Genomic DNA, 10,002 nt, shown 5'->3' on the forward strand with positions numbered 1-10,002 from the left:
TTTTGGTATCGGCGTCCATTTTAGATGTATTTAAGTCAATCTTAAATATAAGTTGGGAGTTGGAGGGTCACTTTTGGGCTGATTTCCGTCCGTTTTGGGGTCCCCCATACACACACCGAACACACCCGGGGATGTCACTCAAGGCTTTTATTAATCTCAATTTTTTTTTTGGGGGGGGGGGCTCTTTTCCAAAAACAGAGCCCCCCACTCCCACCCCCCTCCCCTAAAAAAACCCCCCCAAGGGGTGCCCAAAGCCCCCAGACCCCCCAAAACTCCACTTTTGGGGGTCCCCCCCTGATTTGGGGTTATCAGTGCTCCCCCCCCTCCCCCTCAATCCAAATTTTGGGGTTCGGGGTGTTTTCCATTGGGGTCCCTCCCCCTTGACCTGAGTATTGGAATCCTTCCTCCTCCTCCTCCTCCTCCTCCTCCTCCTCACCCCAAAGTTTGGGGTCCCCCCAAGCTCGGACTGGGGGGGTCCGTCCTCTTCCTCAGCTCCTGGGATTTGGGGTTCAGGGGGTCCCGTCCCTCCTGGATTTGGGGATTTTGGGGGTCCCGTCCCTCCTGGATTTGGGGATTTTGGGGGTCCCGTCCCTCCTGGATTTGGGGATTTTGGGGGTCCCGTCCCTCCTGGATTTGGGGATTTTGGGGGTCTCTCCTCTCCTGGATTTGGGGATTTTGGGGGTCCCGTCCCTCCTGAATTTTAGGATTTGGAAGATCTCCCCTCTCCTGAATTTGGGCATTTTGGGGGTCTCTCCCCTCCTGGATTTTAGGATTTGGACGATCCTCACCCTCATCAATTTTAGGACTCAGCGCGCCGCCACCCTCCGGATTTTTAGAACCCACTGACTCCCCCTGACCCTCCCGACCTTCACTCTCCCCCTTCCTCCTCCTCCTCCTCCTCCTCACGCGCTCATCTCCCCCTCCTTCCTCCTCCTCCTCCTCCTCCTCCTTTCCCCGCCCCTTTCCCCGCCCCTTTCCCCGCCCCTTTCCCCCCCGCCCCTTTCCCCCCGCCCCACAGCGCCGCCAGCAGGACGAGCAGAGGAACCACGTGGAGGCAGAAATGCACCGAGGCCCAAAAGGCCAACGTGGCCGCCGCTCCCCTCAGCACGAAGCCCATGCTCAGGTACTCGAAAGCCCTCATCTTGAGGAACCACTGCGCCCCTCGGAGCGCGGAACCCTTCCAGCCCGCCACGTCCTCCAGGGGCACCCCGAAGTGACCCTCCAGCGCGGCCTCGGCCGCCGATTCGGCCGCCAGCCACAGCGGCACGCTGAGGAAGGCCAGGTGCTGCCCGCCGTGCAGCCCGTGCCAGTAAGCCGAGGCCAGCATGGTCCACGCGTTCCTGGCGGGGATTTTGGTGAGGGCAGGGAGGAAAGAAAAGAAAACGGGGGAGGATGGAAGAGAGAGGGGACGGGGGGGTCAGCGGAGGTGGGAGAGGAATGCCAAGGTGGGGGTTGAGAGGCGCTGGGCTGTTGTTTGTGCTGCCTCCGGTTGAGCTCGGGCGGCTAAAATCAGGTTTGTGACCCTCAAATCCAGCCCGAGCTGCCGAAATTCGGTTTGTGACCCTCAAATCCAGCCCGAGCTGCCGAAATTCGGTTTGTGACCCTCAAATCCAGCCCGAGCTGCCGAAATTCGGTTTGTGACCCTCAAATCCAGCCCGAGCTGCCGAAATTCGGTTTGTGACCCTCAAATCCAGCCCGAGCTGCCGAAATTTGGTTTTTGTCCCTCAAAGTTCAGCCCGAGCTGCCGAAATTCGGTTTGTTCCCCATTAAAGTCCAGCCCAAAGAGCCAAAATTCGGTTTGTGCCCCTCAAATTCAGCCCAAGCTGCCAAAATTTGGTTTTTGTCCCTCAAATCCAGCCCAAACAGCCAAAATTTGGTTTTTGTCCCTCAGAGTCCAGCCCAATGAGCCAAAATTCAGTTTGTGCCCCTCAAATTCAGCCCAAAGAGCCAAAATTTGGTTTTTGTCCCTCAAAGTCCAGCCCAAAGAGCCAAAATTTGGTTTTTGTCCCTCAAATCCAGCCCAAACAGCCAAAATTTGGTTTTTGTCCTTCAAATTCAGCCCAAGCTGCCAAAATTTGGTTTTTGTCCCTCAAATCCAGCCCAAACAGCCAAAATTTGGTTTTTGTCCCTCAAATTCAGCCCAAACAGCCAAAATTTGGTTTGTGCCACTCAAAGTCCAGCCCAAGCTGCCGAAATTCGGTTTGTGACCCTCAAATTCAGCCCAAAGAGCCAAAATTTGGTTTTTGTCCTTCAAATTCAGCCCAAGCTGCCGAAATTTGGTTTTTGTCCCTCAAATTCAGCCCAAACAGCCAAAATTTGGTTTGTGCCACTCAAAGTCCAGCCCAAACAGCCAAAATTTGGTTTTTGTCCTTCAAATTCGGCCCAAACAGCCAAAATTTGGTTTTTGTCCTTCAAATTCAGCCCAAACAGCCAAAATTTGGTTTTTGTCCTTCAAATTCAGCCCAAACAGCCAAAATTTGGTTTTTGTCCTTCAAATTCAGCCCAAGCTGCCGAAATTTGGGTTTTGTCCCTCAAATCCAGCCCAAAGAGCCAAAATTTGGTTTTTGTCCCTCAAATCCAGCCCAAAGAGCCAAAATTCGGTTTGTGCCTCCCAAAATTCAGCCCAAACACCTAAAAATCGTTTTTTCCCCCCCAAAGTTCACCCCAAGCAGCCGAAATTTCGGGTTTTTTCCCTCCCAAGTCCACAAAATCCAGTTCCCAGCCCCAAAATTCGATCGACACCAACTAAAACAGCTCCCAGTGCTCCCAGTGCCCCCAGATCACCCTCCCAGTGACCCCAAATGCCCTCCCAGTGCTCCCAGTGCTCCCAGTGCCCCCAGATCACCCTCCCAGTCCCTCCCAGTGACCCCAAATGCCCCCCCAGTCCCTCCCAGCGCCCCAAATCACCCTCCCAGTCCCTCCCAGTGCCCCCCAGTGACCCCAAATGCCCCCCCAGTCCCTCCCAGTGCCCCAAATCACCCTCCCAGTCCCTCCCAGTGCCCCCCAGTGACCCCAAATACCCTCCCAGTCCCTCCCAGTGACCCCAAATACCCTCCCAGTCCCTCCCAGTGTCCCCCAGTGACCCCAAATACCCTCCCAGTCCCTCCCAGTCCCTCCCAGTGACCCCCAGTGACCCAAATCACCCTCCCAGTCCCTCCCAGTGACCCCAAATGCCCTCCCAGTCGCTCCCAGTGCCCCCCGGTGCCCCAAATCACCCTCCAGTGACCCCCAAATGCCCTCCCAGTCCCTCCCAGTCGCTTCCAGTGCCCCCCAGTCCCTCCCAGTGCCCCCCAAATCACTCTCCCAGTCCCTCCCAGTGCCCCAAATCACCCTCCCAGTCCCTCCCAGTCCCTCCCAGTGCCCTCCCAGCGCCTACCTGAGCACGGGGTACCTGCGGGGCCCCCTGCGGTGCACGTAGGCCGCCAGCCACCACTGCACGGTCATGTTCCACCTGCGGAGGCCGCCGCGGAAACGCCGGCCCACCTCGGTGCCCCAGGGGTCCACGGTGCGGATGGCCTCGAAATCCCATTGGCCCTCAGGTGAGGCGGCGCACCTGGGACAGGTGAGGGGCACCTGAGACCCCTCCCCAGGTGACACACAGGTGACACCCTCCCCCACCACCTCGGTGCCCCAGGGGTCCACGGTGCGGATGGCCTCGAAATCCCATTGGCCCTCAGGTGAGGCGGCGCACCTGGGACAGGTGAGGGGCACCTGAGACCCCCACCCACCCCCCCCCAGGTGACACCGAGCAGGGTGTACAGTGACACTGGGAACGCCCAGGTGACCCCGAAGGGGGACAGGAGGACACTGAGGGCCCCAAAGTGACCCCTCGGGAGGGACACGGGGACCTCCCTGTACCCCGGTGTCCCCCAATTGTCCCCAGTGTCCCCCCAGTGTCCCCAGTGTCCCCCCAGTGTCCCCAGTGTCCCCCCAGTGTCCCCAGTGTCCCCAGTGTCCCCCCAGTGTCCCCAATGTCCCCAGTGTCCCCCCAGTGTCCCCCCAGTGTCCCCAGTGTCCCCAGTGTCCCCAGTGTCCCCCAGTGTCCCCAGTGTCCCCCCAGTGTCCCCCCAGTGTCCCCAGTGTCCCCAGTGTCCCCCCAATGTCCCCAGTGTCCCCCAGTGTCCCCCCAGTGTCCCCCAGTGTCCCCAGTGTCCCCCCAGTGTCCCCAGTGTCCCCCCAGTGTCCCCCCAGTGTCCCCAGTGTCCCCAGTGTCCCCCCAGTATCCCCAGTGTCCCCCCAGTGTCCCCCCAGTGTCCCCCAGTGTCCCCAATTGTCCCCCAGTGTCCCCCCAGTGTCCCCAGTGTCCCCCCAGTGTCCCCAGTGTCCCCAGTGTCCCCCAGTGTCCCCAGTGTCCCCCAGTGTCCCCCCAGTGTCCCCCCAGTGTCCCCCAGTGTCCCCAATTGTCCCCCAGTGTCCCCCCAGTGTCCCCAGTGTCCCCAGTGTCCCCCCAGTGTCCCCCCAGTGTCCCCAATTGTCCCCCAGTGTCCCCCCAGTGTCCCCAGTGTCCCCAGTGTCCCCCCAGTGTCCCCCCAGTGTCCCCCCAGTGTCCCCAGTGTCCCCCCAGTGTCCCCAGTGTCCCCAGTGTCCCCAGTGTCCCCCCAGTGTCCCCAATGTCCCCAGTGTCCCCAGTGTCCCCCCAGTGTCCCCAGTGTCCCCCAGTGTCCCCCAGTGTCCCCCCAGTGTCCCCCCAGTGTCCCCCCAGTGTCCCCAGTGTCCCCAGTGTCCCCAGTCTCCCCCCAGTGTCCCCCCAGTGTCCCCAGTGTCCCCCCAATGTCCCCAGTGTCCCCCCAGTGTCTCCCCAGTGTCCCCCCAGTGTCCCCAGTGTCCCCAGTGTCCCCCCAGTGTCCCCAGTGTCCCCCAGTGTCCCCCAATTGTCCCCAGTGTCCCCCCAGTGTCCCCCCAGTATCCCCAGTGTCCCCCCAGTGTCCCCAGTGTCCCCAGTGTCCCCCCAGTGTCTCCCCAGTGTCCCCCCAGTGTCCCCAGTGTCCCCCCAGTGTCTCCCCAGTGTCCCCCCAGTGTCCCCAGTGTCCCCAGTGCCCCCCAGTGTCCCCAGTGTCCCCCCAGTGTCCCCAGTGTCCCCAGTGCCCCCCAGTGTCCCCAGTGTCCCCCCAGTGTCCCCAGTGTCCCCCCAGTGTCCCCCCAGTGTCCCCCCAGTGTCCCCAGTGCCCCCCAGTGTCCCCAGTGTCCCCCCAGTGTCCCCAGTGTCCCCAGTGTCCCCCAGTGTCCCCCCAGTGTCCCCAATGTCCCCACTGTCCCCAGCCCCCCCCACTGTCCCCAATCCCCCCACTGTCCCCAATCCCCCCACTGTCCCCAATCCCCCCCAGTATCCCCACTGTCCCCAGCCCCCCCCAATGTCCCCAATCCCCCCAATGTCCCCAATCCCCCCCAGTGTCCCCACTGTCCCCAAACCCCCCCACTGTCCCCAACCCCCCCCCCCGCCGTCCCCGCCGTCCCTCACGTGGGTGTCCCGCCCCACTGGGCCGTGGGTCCCTGTCCCGGCCTGGCCCTGGCGCTCCGGGGGTACACGCCGAGCCCCGCGGCCACGCAGCCGCTCTCGGCGCACAGCCAGCCCACGTAGAGCCTCATCCTCAACGCCAAGAACACGGGCGCCATCAAGGCCAACCGCGCCGCCCAGGGCCGAGCCCCGAAGTCGGGCTCCAGGGCCGCCCGCGCCGGCCAGGCGCGCCCCGCCGCCGCGCCCAGCGCCGCCAGCGCCGGCGCCCAGCGCGCGTGGCTCAGCGCCCGCCGCAGCGTGGGGCCCGCGGCCCAGCCCCGCACCCAGTCCAGGTGAGTGCCCAGGCGGTAAAAGGGACCTGCGGACAGAGAGGGGCGGAGGAGAGGGGGAAAAAAAAGGGGGATAAAAAAGGGATGGGGGTGGAATTCGGGGAGGGATTTAGGGCGGGAAAATCCACCTGGGTTTGACACGAAGCCCTCAAGAAGTTCCCGCTTCTCCCGTGGAAAGGCCTCGGTTTTCCCCCATTGAAATTCCTCGGTTTTCCCCATTGAAATTCCTCGGTTTTCCCCATTGAAATTCCCCGTTTTTCCCCATTGAAATTCCTCGTTTTTCCCCATTGAAATTCCTCGGTTTTCCCCATTGAAATTCCTCGGTTTTCCTCATTGAAATTCCTCGGTTTTCCCCCATTGAAATTCCTCGGTTTTCCCCATTGAAATTCCTCGGTTTTCCCCCATTGAAATTCCCCGTTTTTCCCCATTGAAATTCCTCGTTTTTCCCCATTGAAATTCCTCGGTTTTCCCCCACTGAAATTCCTCGTTTTTCCCCATTGAAATTCCTCGTTTTTCCCCATTGAAATTCCTCGGTTTTCCCCATTGAAATTCCTCGGTTTTCCCCCATTGAAATTCCTCGTTTTCCCCACTGAAATTCCTCGGTTTTCCCCATTGAAATTCCTCGTTTTTCCCCATTGAAATTCCTCGGTTTTCCCCATTGAAATTCCTCGGTTTTCCCCATTGAAATTCCTCGGTTTTCCCCCACTGAAATTCCTCGTTTTTCCCCATTGAAATTCCTCGTTTTTCCCCATTGAAATTCTTTGTTTTCCCCATTGAAATTCCCCGTTTTTCCCCCATTGAAATTCCTCATTTTTCCCCCACTGAAATTCCTCGTTTTTCCTCATTGAAATTCCTCGTTTTTCCCCCATTGAAATTCCTCGTTTTTCCCACTGAAATTCCTCGTTTTTCCCCCATTGAAATTCCTCGTTTTTCCCACTGAAATTCCTCGTTTTTCCCCATTGAAATTCCTCGTTTTTCCCCATTGAAATTCCTCGTTTTTCCCCATTGAAATTCCTCGGTTTTCCCCATTGAAATTCCTCGTTTTTCCCACACAAATCCCGTCGTTTTCCCGTCATTCCTGAGGGGGAATTGAGGAGGGATTTGGGGTGAACGCTCCTGAGGGAAAATCCACGTCAGGTTTTCCATGAATCCCTCAAAAAATTCCCAGGAATTCTCCCAGAATTCCCTCTGGGACCCCCCAAAATATCCTCAGAATTCCCCCCAAAATTTTGGGATTTTTTTCTCCCGGATTTGGGACTTCCGGGAGTTGATTTTGGCGGGAATTTTTTTTTCCCCCATGGAGTCGGGTCTCCCAAAATTCCCGCCCCAGGTGACCCCTTTAGGCCACGCCCCCTCAGGCCCCGCCCTCTCACCTGTCAGCAGCCCCAGGTAGCAATAGCTGTAGCACAGGATGTCAATCAAGCTGGGCACGCGCCGCAGCGAGCCAATCAGCAGCCGCGTCTCCTCTGACGTCACCCCCTTCAGCCCCGCCTCCCGCAGCTCCTGCACGTCACTGGCCAGGCTGACCATCTGGGAGGGGGCGGGGTCAGGGTGAGGCCACGCCCGCTTTGCCGTATATGGATGTGGGAGGGGTTAAGCCACGCCCCCCCGTGGGTGGTCAGCGCCCCCTGCTGGCTCAGCGGGGGGTCCTTTGATTGCCCCCCTGAGGACCCCAAAAAATCACCCCAAAACCCCCGAAATCCCCCAAAATTACCCAAAATAACCCAAAATCACCCCAAAATCAACCCAAAATCAACCCAAAATCCCCCCAAATCACCCCAAAATCACCCAAAATCACCCCAAAACCCCCCAAATCCCCCAAAATTACCCAAAATAACCCCAAAACCCCCAAAAATCACCCCAAAATCACCCCAAAACCCCCGAAATCCCCCGAAATTACCCAAAATCACCCCAAAACCACCCCAAAACCCCCGAAATTACCCAAAATTACCCAAAATGACCCCAAAACCCCCAAAAATCACCCCAAAATCACCCCAAAACCCCCGAAATCCCCCAAAATTACCCAAAATAACCCCAAAACCCCCAAAAATCACCCCAAAATCACCACAAAACTCCCGAAATCCCCCAAAATTACCCAAAATCACCCCAAAACCCCCGAAATCCCCCAAAATTACCCAAAATCACCCCAAAACCCCCGAAATCCCCCAAAATTACCCAAAATAACCCCAAAACCCCCAAAAATCACCCCAAAACCCCCGAAAATCACCCCCTAATTACCCAAAATCACCCCAAAATTATCTAAAATCCCCCAAAATCACCCCAAAATCACCCTGAAACCCTCAAAAATCACCCCAAAACCCCCGAAAATCCCCCAAAATTACTCAAAATCACCCCAAAACCCCCGAAATCCCCCAAAACCCCCCAAAATTACCCAAAATCCCCCAAATTCACCCAAAACCCCCAAAAATCCCCCCAAAATCATCCAAAATCACCCCAAATCCCCAAAACTCGCCCCAAAACCCCCGAAATCCCCCCAAACCCCCGAAAATCCCCCAAAACCCCCCCAAAACAGCCCAAAATCCCCCAAATTCACCCCAAAACCTCCCAAAATCTCCCCAAACCTCCCAAATTCACCCCAAAATCGCCCCAAAATTACCCCAAAATTACCCCCAAATCAGCCCTGGACCCCCAAAATCATCCTTCAATCCCGGAATCATCCGTGAGCCCCCAAATCACCCCCAAAATCACCCCAAAACCTCCCGAATTCACCCCAAAATTTCCCCAAATCACCCCAAAACCTCCCGAATTCACCCCAAAATCAGCCCTGGACCCCCAAAAATCACCCCAAAATTATCCCTCGACCCCTCAAAATCCCCCCAGGACCCCCCAACCTCCCCCAGGACCCCCCCAAATCCCCCCAAACCCCTCCCAGGATGCCCCAACCCCCCCCAAAATCCCCCCAGGACCCCCCAAAATCCCCCAAATTCCCCAGGACCCCCCAAAATCTCCCCAAACCCCTCCCAGGACCCCCAAAATCTCCCCAAACACCTCCCAGGACCCCCCAAAATCCCCAAAAATCACCCCAAACCCCTCTCAGGACCCCCAAAATCCCCCCAGGACGCCCAAAATCCCCCCAAACCCCTCCCAGGACCCCCCAAAATCCCCCCAAATCCCCCAGGACCCCCCAAAATCCCCCCAAATCCCTCCCAGGACCCCCCCAAAATCCCCCCAAACCCCTCCCAGGACCCCCCCAAAATCCCCCAAAATCCCCCCAAACCCCTCCCAGGACCCCCCAAAATCCCCCCAAATCCCCCCAAACCCCTCCCAGGACCCCCAAAATCCCCCCAAAATCCCCCCAAATCCCCCCAAATCCCCCCAAACCCCTCCCAGGATGCCCCAACTCCCCCCAAAATCCCCCCAGGACCCCCCAAAATCCCCCAAATTCCCCAGGACCCCCAAAATCTCCCCAAACCCCTCCCAGGACCCCCAAAATCTCCCCAAACACCTCCCAGGACCCCCCAAAATCCCCAAAAATCACCCCAAACCCCTCTCAGGACCCCCAAAATCCCCCCAGGACGCCCAAAATCCCCCCAAACCCCTCCCAGGACCCCCCAAAATCCCCCCAAATCCCCCAGGACCCCCCAAAATCCCCCCAAACCCCTCCCAGGACCCCCCAAAATCCCCCCAAATCCCCCAGGACCCCCCAAAATCCCCCCAAATCCCTCCCAGGACCCCCCCAAAATCCCCCCAAACCCCTCCCAGGACCCCCCCAAAATCCCCCAAAATCCCCCCAAACCCCTCCCAGGACCCCCCAAAATCCCCCCAAATCCCCCAGGACCCCCCAAAATCCCCCCAAATCCCTCCCAGGACCCCCCCAAAATCCCCCCAAACCCCTCCCAGGACCCCCCCAAAATCCCCCCAAATCCCCCCAAACCCCTCCCAGGACCCCCAAAATCCCCCCAAAATCCCCCCAAATCCCCCCAAACCCCTCCCAGGATGCCCCAACCCCCCCCCAAATCCCCCCAGGACCCCCCAAAATCCCCCAAATTCCCCAGGACCCCCAAAATCTCCCCAAACCCCTCCCAGGACCCCCCAAATCCCCCCAAATCCCCCCAGGACCCCCCAAAATCCCCCCAAATCCCCCCAAACCCCTCCCAGGACCTCCCCAAAATCCCCCCAAAATCCCCCCAAATCCCCCCAGGACCCCCCAAACCCCCCCCCGCGGCCCCCCCGCCCCCCACCTTGAGGGTGACGAGC

General features: G+C 58.7%; 1 protein-coding gene across 1 annotated transcript; it reads right to left on the reverse strand.

The window, feature by feature from the left end:
• Positions 1–910: 910 nt before the first annotated feature.
• MBOAT7 (membrane bound O-acyltransferase domain containing 7) lies at positions 911–9,996 on the reverse strand. Its single transcript, XM_066174904.1, has 5 exons — positions 9,987–9,996; positions 7,158–7,314; positions 5,459–5,813; positions 3,377–3,691; positions 911–1,340 (listed from the first exon to the last, which is right to left on the reverse strand). Exons 2-5 carry the CDS (start codon positions 7,312–7,314, stop codon positions 911–913), a joined length of 1,257 nt encoding a protein of 418 aa, XP_066031001.1. The 5' UTR covers positions 9,987–9,996.
• Positions 9,997–10,002: the final 6 nt, after the last annotated feature.

This window comes from Chamaea fasciata, unplaced genomic scaffold (genome assembly GCF_029207755.1).
Source record: "Chamaea fasciata isolate MVZ Bird 193981 ecotype frontalis unplaced genomic scaffold, bChaFas1.0.hap1 SCAF_1104, whole genome shotgun sequence".
Lineage (NCBI taxonomy): Eukaryota > Metazoa > Chordata > Aves > Passeriformes > Sylviidae > Chamaea > Chamaea fasciata.